Raw genomic sequence first — 14972 nt, 5'->3', positions numbered from 1 at the left:
CATGAAAGAAAATTATAGCTCACAATAGTGAGAAAGCATTTTTTTTTCTTCACATTACCATGCTAGTCTCACCTGAGCTGCAGGCAGAGCAGAGCACCTTTTCTGCTGACCGATCCAGCCCAATACATTGCAGGTGATATGAGGCACAGCACTGTCCTTCACACATCACCAGATCCTCCCCGGTCTGCTCACACACCTGTGGAACAGCGACACAATCACTCATGTATATGCAGCACACCACACAACAACTTAATAAACACGAATCTGCTCGACAGATATACCATGCACCCTTATGTGTTGTTAAAGTAGTGGATATGTATGAATGCATGACGTTGTGAATAAATATAGTATAATCAATCATTGCTAATTTTTTTTTAGCTTCTGATCAAAACAGATTGTGCTTTGATCACATCATTACTGCTATTGTTTATATTTTGTTGTGGTCTGAGTGTGCAGAGCTCACACTGAACAAACTGACCAACATAAATACCCAATTGACCATTGCATTTACACGTGCAATAGTGTAACATAGTGCACATAGTGTTGTGCAGTACAACTGCTGGTACTGCACAACACTACACAGAGAGTTCACTCACCAGACACACACTTTCCTTCTTGGCACTTGCAGTTCGTTCTGTCTTCTTTGAGTGATGCGATTCGTCTGTACTGTCACTGGGAGAATCGGGTCTCTGCTCACACAGCGAACTCTGAAATATGCATTCAGAATATATTTACTTACAGGAGATCTTTTAAGCAAAACTGACAGAAACCATTTACAATTCCATACAAAGTAAATTATTCAAACCAAGAAACACTGCATGCATGTCATATTTTACAAACTGGTCCACAAATGGTCAGATTCCAAGTAGGATATTTCAAGTATTGAAAAACAATAAACAAATACACATACATCTGGCTCAGGAGATGATGATGGGCGGTGCTTTTTGGATGAGACAGGAAAAGATTGTCTGTCTGACTCCGGTTTCCTTTTCTTGACACGCTTGGCTTTTGCATGAGACTCCTCCCCTGAGAAACCAAGATAATTTTAAAAACAGAGAAACTGTAAGGGGAAAAAAAAAAAAAAAAGACACAAAGAAGAGCAGTATTTCGCCTGGGCTATTTCTGTAGCTCAAAATAGTCTGTACATTTACTTGGGGCTTTTTTAGTTTGTTTAATTTTGTCATCCCTGTCTGCTTTCCATCTCCTCCCCCTGGGTTTACCAACAGCAGCCTCATTTGATGGTGCCTTCTGACAGAAAAGAAGGAATGGAAACAATATTTAATTTAATAGCTGAATTAATTTTAATTTTATTTTATAATAAAATTTAATTTTGCCTTAATTGTTTATAACAATTCATGCTAAAATATCTACACACATCATATACCTTTTGGCCTTTCTGCTTTTCAAACTCTTTTTCAAGCTTGGTTTTCTTTTTAGGCTGCAGCTCCACGTCATTCTTGGATTCTCGTAAGCGTTTGTAGCCTATTTTCTTTCCTGTATGAAGCAGTCAGAATGCATGCTTACTTGAAACATTTTATAAAGGAGATTTTCAGGTTTGAACCATATACCTTTTCCATAAACAACTGAAAAGTTGCTAATAATGCAACCACCAACACACCTTTAGAAACATCTTCCTCCAAGACTTTTGGGCTTGGTGCAAATACCTTTATATCTGATAAAAGAAAAACACAGGAAATAACTACAACAACCCTGAACATTAGAGGGCTTTCATTTAAACAATGTGTGCATTGTTTAAACTATAGAATTGTCTATATATTTTGAATCTTTCCAGATACAAAAGAACAGAAATTATCACTGGTTAGGTAATTGTTTGCAATTTACAGTTTATAAATGTCTTACATTTATAAAATATTTTAAAAGTTACACGTCTCACCTGAAAATCCAGGATTAGTGGACACTGTGCCTAAAGTGTCAGAGATACTGACACCAGCTTTTACTTTCCTCTTCTTTACTGAATTTGGTGCAGCAGGAAACTTCTGTCTGAGCTGTCTTGGCTTCTTCTGAGGAGCTTTTGGCTGAAGGTCTAGATCAATACAGAGCAGGTCCTTCTTATATGTAAAGATAAAATTAAAAGAAAGTGTGATTACCACAAAATACAACAGTATTTAAAACTATCATTATCCAGCGAAACAAAACACACCTTTTTCCGGTAAGCTCGTTTCCCAGTCTTTGTCTTTATTTTACTCTGGTGTTCTGATGCAGTGCAGTGATTCTACAATGCCAAAGGATTTGAAAGATTACATCTCTAGCCTGAAATTGAAATACTAATTCTACACTGAGATAAACAAGTCCAATCTTATTAACTGCTACCTGAACAGTAGACCCAGGAACAACTTTTGCAGAGGAAGCTTCTGTCTTCTTCCACTTCAGTGTGCCGTGCTGTTCCCTCTTCACTGACGTTTTAGGTGCTTTTTTGGGGAGGGTATTTTTCCCTGATGAAGTGCTGCTGTTTGTGGGGTGAGAGAAGAGGCCTGCGATGGTGATAGTTGTTGTTGTGGAGTTGGGGCTGGAATGATTGGAGTCAGGAGGAGTGAGGCTAACAAGCTCCTGAGACTCCCTCCGATCTTGGTCTTGCTGTGGTCCCTGATTGCGCTGTGCTTGAAGCTCTTGTAGCATGCGAGGGTTAAACTGGGCTTTGCCATTTTCATACACAAAGCTGAATTTGGCCAGTCGCTCTTCTATTAGTAAACACAATGCTTCTGTAGCCTGTGACACACCTGTCTCCCACTGTTCCCGAAACTTACGAGGAATTGCCCGCTGTAGAGAGCACATCAACAAAGTCTGAGACAAAGGAATCTCACGATAACACAAATATATTGTAAAAATATTAATGAAAAATACACACAATATTTACTGTACCTTCCTCCCACTAATATCAATGGGTAGTTTGTTGCTGCGGCTAAGTGACTGGTATTGGTGTTTTCCTGAGAAGGTGACCATGCTCTTCTCAAAAACATATCCTCTCTCTGGAGCATTTCCGAAGTACTGTACATGGTACAATAATCCTGTGCGGCTATTCACTGCAACAACAACAAAAAAATGAAATAAAATAATAATAATAAAAAAAGTCTAATTCTTTCTAAGGTTTTGACTAAGTTTAAGTCCAATTCTTACAGGTGCTACCTTTCTCATGGTGCCTTGTTGACAGCTGGAAGCCAGTACTTCTCTCTGCTTGCTAGCTCAAGGTCACCATTATGCAAACAATTTCCACAGGATCTGTGCCCTCCTCTATCAGTACTTTCAAACCATCCTTTTGGAATAAATGTAAGTGTTGTTTCTAACACTGTCACAACTCTTCACTCAACTTTTAGCTATCTGCCTCAGAGACACAGCATCCAGATGACTCACTATCCCTCTTACTCATGGAGTCCCCCAGGGTTCTGTTTTCAGCCCTTCTTCTGCTCTTCTTTTCAATATTTAAATGCATTCTGTTCACATTACTACACATTTATGGTTACAGTTACCATTGCACTGATGATGACTTTTTGGACAGAGTTCTTTCCAAATTCAACCAAACCATTCAAAATCTAGATGATGCTGTCAGCCTATTATTTCAGTCCATTTTAACTACCTGGTCAAGGCAGCATTCTTTTAACTCTGTGAAAACTGCACATCTTTGCTCCATTCTTAGCCCAAAATATACTGAATCTCTTGTACATGCTTTCATAACTTCACAGCTTGGTTACTGGTTACGGCCTTCTCACCAAAACCATCGCAATCGACCCCCCCAATCCCGTTCAAATTGGACTGGCCATCCGTTTCATCTCTTATTTCCTACAAAGCACTTCTTGTAATCTTTAAATCCCTTAACGACCTTGCTCCTTGAGTTTCTGAGCTACTTCAGCTGTTTCCTTGATGTCCCCTAGATTCTGACTTTTCTCCATGGGTGGCAAAACATGCAGTGTTTTAGGTGCCATGGCATCTAAACTCCTGAACTCACTCTCAAGTAGCCTTTGCAACGTTTAAAACTCAGAAGCTTTTTCGCGCAGTATTACTTTCCACATCAGACTCATCATTTTTTTTTTTATCTATATCTATCATTATAAAAAGGTGCAGCTAATGTTACATCATACTAGCAAGCACTGCCACAAACGGTTAGAAATTGAGTAAGACCGTAATGATGCAAACCTGTTGTGGTTGACAATATGGTAACGGAAAGTGCTTAAAGAACAATACGTCAACTGATCTAGCACACCTTACCTTTTGACCTAAAGTGCATGTTAATCTCTGGGTCTGTAGTGATCATACATGGCCACCAAGGGTATCCAGACACTTTGGCCCAGATAACATCACTGACTGAGAACTGCACACGGGGTTCTGTCTCTGTACCACTCACTTCCACATCATCCACAACCTGTGCAATATCATTCACTTCGCAGTCAGACACAGGCCCCTACAAGACAGAAATGAAGAACTGAGAATCCCCTCCACAAGTGGTAAACACATTTTCCTTATGACAAACAACTTATTTTGCATTAAGACAGTTGAAGAGCCATTAAGAGTCAATAAGCTATACCTGGGTTGGGATGGGAGTTACACTAGCAGGTATCTCTCCATCAGTCTGCTCATCAGACTCAGTGGTGAGAACACGTGGTTCAGTGGTGAGGTCATTAGAATTTATGGTGGTGTGCAGTATAGGGGATTGATCAGAACTCTCAGTAGGGGTTAAAATTGACTCTCTGCGATTTGGTGGAGTTCTCTTCCTCATCAGCCCCCCTTTCTTGTTTTGTCTTTCTCTCCTAGCAGTTGGTGAGGCAAGAAAACCTTCTGAAAGTCTCAAAGGTACATTTGTCTCCTCTGTTCCCTCCTCTGCATAATCTGCTCCGTATCGGTTTGTCTTCCCACCTAGATTTACCACACATTTGGTTATTTTAAAAGTTAGTTCAGGAGAAACACTGGACTTCCTTGGAGGGCTGGCATGCTGAGGAACAGGCTCCACCCCTTTGAGAAGAGGTTGTGCAGCTGTGGCAGCACAGAGCTTTGTAATTTTTTCTTGATCGCCATTTAACAAGCGGGAAGTCAGGTCCTTTAGCCGCTCATGGGTGTGGTTATGACCATGACTACCAATCATCTGCAAAACACTTTCTTGAGGTGTAGCTGCCAGCTGGGTAACAGCTTTATCCATGAGCATAGTAGGGTCAGTGCTCCCATCACCCCGACCATTACGTCCACCAGGTGAATCAGAGGGCTGTTTCATGGTGGTAGGACTCCTGGGCTCTGGCATTGCAGGCAGTGATGTCCCCTTACTATCTGTCATTACTAACCAGGGGCCTGAAAAAGACAAAAAGCAATAGTGTTTACAAAATTAAACATTTACAATCCTCAACTATATTACAAAAAAGGGCACATTAATTATAGTAAGAACATTTTTTGATCCACTTCAATGTATGCATGCGTGTGTATATATATATATATATATATATATATATATATATATATATATATATATATATATATATATACACACACACACACAAAATATGGTCTGGTCAGTCCATAGGGCTGTGTGATTATTGATTAAAATTGACATTGTTTATATTAGGGGGCCTCTGGGTTGGAAAAAGATGACCAACTTTGCTTTAAAATAAAAATGTACAAACACAACTACATTATGGACCACACCTTAAAAGCCTTGGCCCACTTGTTCATACATCAGACTAAAAAATATATAAAAAAATTATAATAAAGTGTATTATATATATATATATATATATATATATATATATATATGTGTGTGTGTGCGTGTGTGTATTTAACAGGTACATTTAAAAAAAAATTCAAAACGTAAAAAGATTACGAGAACAACCGAAGTTTATCGAAAATACGAATGAATTGTTCTAACCACTGCACCTGTGGCGACTACTGCAAGTTGCAGGTCCTAAATAGCCACAAATAAGCAGCAGTTACAGTTCGTGTGGGACACTGGTTAGGTGAAAGAACTGAGTGGATTATGGCAGGATGGAGTTTGAGAACTGGAATGGTTTGGTCCCACATTAAAATGGCTTCCATGGAGGATTCGCAGTGCGCCAGTGGGTGGCCAGCCGCTTTGATTCAGTTCAATGCTCAAACCCCTACGCCACCTCCTCGAACGAATCCTGAAACAAAACCCACTGATATAAACCAAACCATTCGATACTAAATAAGCACTGCGAGCTTTCTATCAACGAAATGGAAAAAAAAGTACCGCTTTTGATTTTTAACATGCACGATGGCAATAAATGAATCATATCTAGAATGTGCATAAAAACAAAACCCAAGCAAAGCTTTATATAAAACAGTGACTGCTCAAATGTAAATGTCCATTCGGTCCTAAACAAGAGGCAGTTATCGAGCTATTGTTATTCAGGATGAGCGGTCAGGATGCCTCGTTAACATCAATGAAGGGAGATTATTGATGAGTCAGTGATGGACTCTCCTAACCGTCCTAATAGCCCACAGCAAACTGAAAGAAAATAACTCACGTTAATACAAACTTTTACACCAAAATGAAACTAAAACACCTTGCGTGGGATTGTGCTCTCGGTTAAAATGCTGCAATACTTCAGAGACCAGACGGATGTAAGGAAATATACAAAGTGGAGTAAAACATATTAAGCCATAGGTCCGTGAAAGAAACCGTATAACTGTTAGAACTAATATGATGTTAGCAAAGAAATTAATCGCCAAAACACTTGTGCGGATCCAAACATTTCTACGCTATTAAATATGTAAACTCTGAGGAAGTGTCTGGGGCTGTGATACATACTATAAACACATGGTATATTTTATTAACTCAGGAATAATTCATTCTTCAAACTCAAACCTCGCGAACTACAGCTATGCCAGCTAGCAAGTGAGGCACAGCTGCAGCTGCTCAGTCAGTGACATACTACAAAACGACTCGCTTATCCGTGAAAGAACATCTCTAATAGCCCACCCCAGCGTGTAATAGACAGCAATCCCCCTTATTATGATACGCCACGATTTATTCCTGTGGGAAAATAAACCTGTTTACTGCATCTCCATTACTCCCGACATGTATTGAGAAGCTTGCGGGAAACTCTCTCTTCCCAATCAGCGCCAAAAATACTCACATCCGATTGGCTGACACGCGACGGCACAATTCAACCGGCCTTTTCAAATATCACTCTCTTCGCGGCCGACTCTCCGTTGAACATCTTCACTTATCCATGGCGCACTCCCAACTTCATCACAGGTTCGCTGTTTAAGTTGAAGCCTTTAGATTCTGAGATCATCTGTTTTTGTTTTTATTTCGAAAAATGGCAAAGCGGCACAGATCACTGCTCGAGGAATTGAGCAGAGGAGGGCAGTTCTCACCATGTGACGTCAGATACAGGAGGGAGGGAATTCGTGATCTTGTTGCCAGTTGCTCGCTGAAAATGTGACGAATGCTGAGTTTTACCTTATTGTATAGAAATAACAACAACGTTTTGTAATTCATTAGTTGCAATTTTTGGTTGAGCATAAACCAATACTGAAATGTGTAATTTTAGTTTTAAATATATTTTTAATTTTTCCAGTTAATATGCTTTGAGCGTGTGGTCGATTTGCATTGAAGCTGTGTGCTGAAGCTGAAGTGTCTGGCAACCAGAAAATAAGCGCGCCACACGGTGTTGCCATGTCCTCTTGTTTCAAACGTCTTTTGGTTGTTGATTTATAAAGGCGCCTACAGACATTGGTTGCGTTTTTGGTCTTATTTCCAAAATATTTATGTAAATACGCCGAAAAAAATATGTATTCATTTATTTCGATGGTAAATTGTTATTCCGTTGTTTTAAAACATATAATTACATGATATCACAATTACATTGCAGCAAATACCATGTTTTATGTACACCATGCTACAATAAATAGACCAACGAAGCACGCAATTATCCCCCTGGGAAGGAATGAAACAAAGTTCGCTTATTTAGACATTTGTCACGTATTTTGAGCATATTTTATCACACTAATTTTCTAGCTTTTTTTTACGGAGATCTGGCAACATTGGCGCCAAGACCCGTATAGACCTCATTGTGTTCACAAACCATTAAAATGTTTCAAAAGCAGTTAATACCCATTTCATTTCCGTTTCAATAAGAATATTTAGCAATCACTTTTTTGGTTAAAACAATTAAAAATTTAAATCAAGCTTCAATTTCTTGTGCAAGCATCATCATTGCCAGTAACATTTAGGATTTGTTTAAAGTTACACCATGTCTAGCTTTTTTTTTTAACAGATATCAGGACGCTACTCATGCACTGTTTGTAAGAGTTTCAAGAGTCTACTCTGTCCAGACATTAGATTGCGCTTCATCGTTTCTTCTGGGTCAGTCCTGTCACCTTCATACTCCACACACGCCCCCTGGCGGCTGAGCTCACCCCCCACAGGAAGACGGAAGCAAATGCCGAACTCTTGCAAACTCATCGCTTGAATCACCGAGGAGGGTACAAGGGCAAGAGCTCGGGACTATGACTTCTGTGTATAGCTCATAAACCGCCAGCATATCACCTCTTTACGTCCACTCAGCGTTATTATAAATCTGACATTAACGTTTAACGCCTTTTCATCCAAACAGACGGGAACAGCATGGCATCGATTTTGCTCACCAGATCTCGGACTCCTTTGCTGAAAACATCTAGGTCGTTAAAGAACGAATTCAGAAAAGGTAATACTATTCTTTGTTAATTAGAGGACATTGATTAGTATGTGATTACTAACACGATTTGAATGGTTATTATAAGTTTGTGTATTGAAACGAACAGCGAGCCTAATGAACTGTCAAAATGCGTCACTTTATAACGTTAGCGACCAGTTTTATTTATATAGCAAAACCGGCAAGGCCTTGGGACTTTAATATTCCCTTGATTCGGTTACCGGACATTTTCAGACCCAAAGCTGTCATGTATACTTTAAATGTCTTATGAAAAGAGAACTACAGTCGTGTAAATCATAGAGTTCACGACCTAGCCACTTAGCTCGCAAACCTGGCCCGCGAGATTATTGAACGACTGGTGAAACGAGAGGCTTAAGTGATTAGCTAACAAGCTAACTGTACAGCCTCCCAGATTGAAACAGTCATAATCACCGACTTAAACGTTTTCACGTGTTTAATGTATGAGGGATGCGTCCAGTACTCTGTACAGATAATGGAGGCTCACTGTCAGTGTCACACGTGCTTGTGCTTTTGTGTCATCACGCTCTGTTACTGTAAGTCACTTCTGGAAGATGATAGCTGTAACTGTTGTTGACCGCTGGACGGGGTGTCCGCTCATTGTTATGGTCAATACGCGAGTCGTTTCCACACTTTTGAAGAAACGTTCTTTTAAGCTGAATTACAGGAACGAATAGCAGTAAGTTAATAGCAGGTGTAGCCAGACAGACTCTGAGATCGAAAATATATATATTTTAATGCTTGAAAATTGACGCACGTGTCATTTTATGTTTTGTATAGTTATACTCTGTGTAATGCGGCTGTTTATCGTTTTATAGCGTTATGTTTTGCTCAGGCTGCTGGAGAACAGAAGCTCATAGCCTTGTGTGTACTGGAGGTTATCTGAGGACAGGCTCTTTATTGACCTGTCTTAGAAAAGCACGATAACGTGATATATATATTAGTATGAAGGTCCATCCTAAACGTCATTTGGATATTTTGCTCTACAGTGTATATTACACACACCCATAGTGAAAATGCACAATTTGAAGCAGTTGTTTTTATTTTTTGTGAGTTTAATTTAATTTATTTTTGCTCAGGATTTGAATCGACTTGAAAACATGTTCTTAATTCAGTGGATAATTAAAATAAATGTTTTCTTTCTTGTGAATACTAACGATAATATCAGATTTTTTAATGCGATTGAATCAAACTGCAACACTTGCTGTTTAGCAACTCTTCAGGCTTCATGATCCATCACTCATATGGACTGAGTTGGAAAGTTTCCATTATTTTTATCTGCCATTTTTGTTTTAATTTCCCTAATTAGACATATGCCATATATCAATCTAACCAATATTAATATTTACAATAATTGAAAATTACAATTCAAAGCTTCTCAAAACTGTTAAATGCAACCATGATAACTTAATACATTTAATTCATATTTAATTAAAAAACAATTCAGTCACAGTTCACAGTTTGTTTTTTAAGTAAATAAAGGAAATTACACAGCACAAGTAAATGGTAATAAAAACCACAAATATCTGGACCTTGCAGATGTAGCAAGCCTTATAACTATGGCCTTATAACTTGTCTAAATAAAATAAACCATGCTCTTTTGCCTACTTTCTCAACCACAACATTGCTGCCACAATCTCTAATTTCTAAATATACTTGAAGTGCTTCCTGAGAAACCCCAGTAACTTTCTTTCTTGTAGCTAGTCTGAAGTAGTGTGGTTTGGCAAATGATTAGCCGCAGCTCTGCTTGACAGCCTATAAATTAGAGGTCCTATCTGAAAAGGCATTGTTAGGTAAACAAATGCTACCATGAATAACTTTCATAACATTCAGTCTTTGGATTACCAATAAGCATGACAACACTGACTATTAACAAACTAAATGATTATTCAGATGACCGAATACTTGGGCTGTTGACATTGACACTACATGCACAAAATATTCAAAGAAGAGTTTACTGCGAGAGAAATTTGCAGTGAAGTCTTAACCTACATTGTCACTTGCCAGAGAGGGGGTTTCTTATCAGGACACTAGCTCAATCCACAGGCTTCTACCAAGCTGGTTAAATGTACCAGCACAGACTGTGACTTGGCACAGGCAACCAACATGATAGAGAAGGACACCTGATGTGTCCTGCCAACAGCAGTCAGAGCTTGTGTGGTTCTGTTGTTTTCTTTAAAGACAAATGGCACCTGCTGAACATTTGTGATGAAGCCAAAAGGTTTTTTTTGTGTATATTTTGATTGGAGATGACTGTCATATTATATATGGAGATTAGGGAATCAGTTGATCAAAGCTAAGTCTTGACCTTGTTTGCTTAAATGTGGTACATCTGTGGGACTTAGTAGACTTAGTTTCACTCCGGCTGACTTACATTGCATTCAAGTAACAGTTTTTCTTTTAACATTTTATCAGGTCTTGCTTTCCCTGGGAATCGAACCCATGACCTTGGCATTGCTAGCTCCATGCTCTACTATTTGAGCTACAGGAAAGCCTGTTTGTCATGTTTCATAAACTGTTTGTCATGTGTCATAACCTGTTTGTCATGCGTCATAAACATCCTTTATTGTTAAAAAAAAATACCATGAGCTGCATAAAAACATATATAGAAAACCTGTCTTCATAATTATAGGTCTATTTGCTTTCATATTTCGTGTGTAGATTTTTTTTTTTCCTTTTTTTATATACGGAAGGGCAAGAGATATGATTACATGATTGACAGGTCTACAGTGAACGACCTCTGACTCATAAACACTCGCGCACGTGGAAGATAATGGACGGTGCTCTTCAGATCACATAATTCAGTGGAGAATTAATAGATATGTTATTCTGTATAAAGAACGTGAGAATAGTCTGTTCTTAAAGGAACACACCGCTTTTTTTGGAAATAGGCTAATTTTACAACTCCCCAATGATATTACGCAGCGCCTGAAAGTAGTCCCTAGCTCAGTAGCCTATGATATAGCTGGGGACTACTTTGAGGCGCTGCGTAATATCATTGCGCCTGCTGCACCCATGGAACGGCAGCAAAGTTCCTTTTAATTATTACGCCGGAATGAGAGTATAATTCCTAGTCATATATGCCTAGAAAATCGCAACTTTTCATTTTCCGTCAGTCTTAGTACACGATGTAACTACAGAAGTTTTAAATAGGAAAATTATCGAAACTCTTTGGTCATTTTTGATGACCAAATGCTAATGGTCTAATCCGATTCAATAATCTATGCTAAGCTAAGCTAAAAGTGCTACCGCCAGACCCGGAGATCAGCTGAATGGATTCAGTGTTCCTTTAAATACCAACAATAACAAGAACTCCGCATTCACTCTCTTCTCTCTTGCGGAAAAAGTCCTCTACTTCGGTGTTTTTACGTTTGTGCTCAAAGTCGTCTGAGCTTTTTGTGCCACCGCGTCGACCTTTTGGGTAACAGCAGTTGCTCTGGCCATGTGATTTAATGCACAAATGTTATTGGATAGCCCAGTGTTTTTGCTTTGCGAAACTGAAAAGAATCGTCGGACTGGACAAAAAAAAAACATTCACATTTTCGGGGCGCGAATGTTCGCGGTCTATGTGGAAGCATCCATTGGAAGCTGTTGTTTTATTCCAGCGTGTCATCGCATCCAAAATTTGTTTCGCTTTTTTGCGCTCAGTGTGGAAAGGCCTTTAGATTAAACAGTTCGTTACTTAGAAGACATCTGAAGCATGAATAACATTTGACATCCATAAAACCTTTCCGTTGCACAGACGGTTCTTTACAGTGGAAAAAGTTTCTTTAGGTTATTAAAATATTTTTCACTTTAAGAAGGAAAAAAAAAAAAGATTATTTTAAGAAATGTTCCCTGAAAGTTTTTTTAGGGAACTCAAAATGCTGCTTCTATGGCGTTTGCCATAAAATTCCCCTTTTGGAACCTTTATTTTGAAGAGTGCATCCTGTTCTCTTCTGTTCAGAGAGCTTTGTATTCTATATGCAAACACAAGCAGATGTACAACAGGATAGAGATCTTTAGCCACCTTCCAGCCGTAGACTGACCTCGAGGTGCGAGGCCAGATATCCTATAGCGCTAAATATAGAGAGCGAAAGTAGACAGAAAGCATTTATCCTTCCGTACGAACATCCTGGTATCAATAGGGTTAGACTGCACTGAGCCAAGGGTCTTACATGTGTGTAGCAAACATTATGGAAAGCACAACCCAGATTAGACTTCACCTGGGCATTGCAGCAAAGGTCCTAAACCATAGTACTAAAAGGAAGTGGGATGAGAATGGATTAATTATGGAGTCTGGCCTCGTCCTATTGTCTCTGAGTGGATAAATCAGAGAATCACGAGACCATAAGTATATGTAATTCAGAGATTGCATGGTGTACTGGAGAGGGAAATGGTTCAGGAGAAAGTCAGGTTTGATGGATTGCTGTATTTCAGGGAAAGAAAAACTGTGTGCTTACATGCATGTGTGGGATACAGTCAGAATGGGTGAGAATAGCTTTACTGGCTTACTCCAGATAAGGGAGTTTCCTGAAGTTATATTTACAGTAAGTAGAAAGACAGCCTGCATGTATAGACCTCTCCTTTACTTTTCTTACTTAAAGAGATCTTTCAAATCTAATTTTCACTTCCACTTTAAACTTAACACGTCAAACTTTGAGACATACAAGAAGTACTGCCATTTTGCATCATAGAAATCAAACCTGGCACAACAAGTGTTGGACAACTATTTGGAATGGGGCCATTTCTTGACTCGTAGGACCGTATGATTTAGACCTAACCTAGTTTAAAAAAGGAATTTACAGTTTAACACTGAATGTCATGAAATTTGTCAAGTTTGGATGAATTAATCAAAAGTAGGTCATTACACTTAAATCAAATCTCGATATGGACTAGTATCTGTAAATATTAAGCCACACAAGCCGATTCAGATATGAATCCACAGTCATGTTCTGCGAGTGTCTGTGTGAATGAATGAATGAATGAATGAATGGCAGAGACACGTGGTTTTGTTTACTACATTCACTGAAGCGCGTGTGACTCTCGTGGTGATTTCAGCGTCTAAATGAGGACATAAATACATAAACAACATCTCCAGAACTGCTCTGAGAGTCACTTCACGAGCATTTTACCGTTTGAGTAAAACCAGCATCATTTCATATACACACAGAAATTTAAAGGTATTCACGACAACCCGTCAAAATAAATGTTCGGTTTAGACATTGTGCCAGAAATATATTAGGCTACTATTATGTGGTAGAACGTATTTGATACTACTGCTACTGTTTAAAATATTAATAAAACTTAATTTTTTTATAAATAATCACACAATATTCCTTCCATGTTTTAATTTTAATAGTAAATCCCCTTTTACCAAATTGTACATTTTATTTTTGTTTGACTCTATTAATAAAAATAGTGTGATTTTTTTTAATTTGCATGTTTTTGTGTTTTGCTTTGGTACCGAGAACTGTGGATTTTCACTGGTATCGGTGCCGAATACAGAAATTTTGGTACCGTTTGGTACACTCCTGTTGAACGAGCAGAAATCTGGTTTACAGTGGGTTATTTGTTGAAAAGAAACAGTGGCTTAAAAATTCATTTGATTACACTATTTGATTAACTGTCAACAGAAAATATAGCGCATTCAGCCCTGTGTTTAGCACATTTTTATAGTGTTAAAAACAATTATTTAGATACCAACCCAAGATCAGTGCAGAAAATACCAAAAGTCAGAAGATATGTTATTGGTTTCAAGTAATCCATTTCAACAGGCGATTCACTTCAAGTCTGGTGGTTTCCTGGTACTGGGATATTTAGACTTTACCCTGTTCTTACTGCTGAAGAGCTGTAGCTAACTTTACTATGAGTTAGACATTACTGACATGTGAGATGAGTTTGTCGCCGCAGACATCGAAAGTGCTTGTGAGGGTCATTACCAGTGAAATACTACGCTTGAACATCTGATAGACAGCTGCAATGGGTGGTCTTATTTAACTGTACTGTAGTTTAACATAAGCATTACTTGTAATTAGTCATATGCCTGAGAGGGGGAATATCCACCAGGAATGCTAATGTTTCATCCATCCATGTAAAAAATGTGAGCTATGTAAACTCTTCACTGTATCAGTTGCACCGTTTTTGTGTGAGGTCTGTGTCCTGATGTAACCTTTATGGAGGTTGTGTCATAACGGATCCACACACACACAGTCAGATGGATTATGTGCCAATGTGCAATGGACATGACAAAATTCTTTGACTAGATGGATAAAAGGAGTCATATTCAAGCATTTGTTTAAGCATGTAGGCAGGTAC

The 14972-nt window shown here is 38.7% G+C and overlaps 2 protein-coding genes across 9 annotated transcripts in view; one reads left to right on the top strand and one right to left on the bottom strand.

Moving 5' to 3' along the window:
• Nucleotides 1-8341, bottom strand: part of LOC306882272 (histone-lysine N-methyltransferase NSD2-like) — a 27435-nt gene extending 19094 nt beyond the window's left edge. The window contains exons 1-13 of one of the 3 annotated variants that reach the window (XM_079436788.1): nucleotides 7095-8341; nucleotides 4538-5292; nucleotides 4222-4414; nucleotides 2881-3041; nucleotides 2332-2778; nucleotides 2162-2233; nucleotides 1895-2066; nucleotides 1619-1672; nucleotides 1385-1494; nucleotides 1152-1248; nucleotides 911-1026; nucleotides 597-707; nucleotides 73-196 (exon numbers count right to left, since the gene is read on the bottom strand). In XM_079436788.1, the coding sequence (XP_079292914.1) occupies nucleotides 73-196; nucleotides 597-707; nucleotides 911-1026; nucleotides 1152-1248; nucleotides 1385-1494; nucleotides 1619-1672; nucleotides 1895-2066; nucleotides 2162-2233; nucleotides 2332-2778; nucleotides 2881-3041; nucleotides 4222-4414; nucleotides 4538-5278 (2398 nt within the window). In that variant the 5' untranslated portion in view covers nucleotides 5279-5292; nucleotides 7095-8341. The other 2 variants (XM_079436786.1, XM_079436787.1) reach the window with 2 other exon arrangements.
• Nucleotides 8297-14972, top strand: part of LOC306882273 (mitochondrial proton/calcium exchanger protein) — a 27168-nt gene continuing 20492 nt past the window's right edge. For 4 of the 6 annotated variants that reach the window (XM_079436794.1, XM_079436792.1, XM_079436791.1 and 1 more), the window contains exon 1: nucleotides 8388-8669. In XM_079436794.1, coding sequence (XP_079292920.1) covers nucleotides 8591-8669 — 79 coding nt within the window. In that variant the 5' untranslated portion in view covers nucleotides 8388-8590. Of the gene's footprint in view, nucleotides 8670-14972 lie in introns of all 6 variants that reach the window. The other 2 variants (XM_079436790.1, XM_079436793.1) reach the window with 2 other exon arrangements.

This window comes from Barbus barbus, assembly GCF_936440315.1.
Source record: "Barbus barbus genome assembly, chromosome: 16".
Taxonomy (NCBI): Eukaryota; Metazoa; Chordata; class Actinopteri; order Cypriniformes; family Cyprinidae; genus Barbus; species Barbus barbus.
The sequence above is the reverse complement of the archived record's forward strand: the minus strand, read 5'-3'. Positions and strand labels throughout refer to the sequence as shown.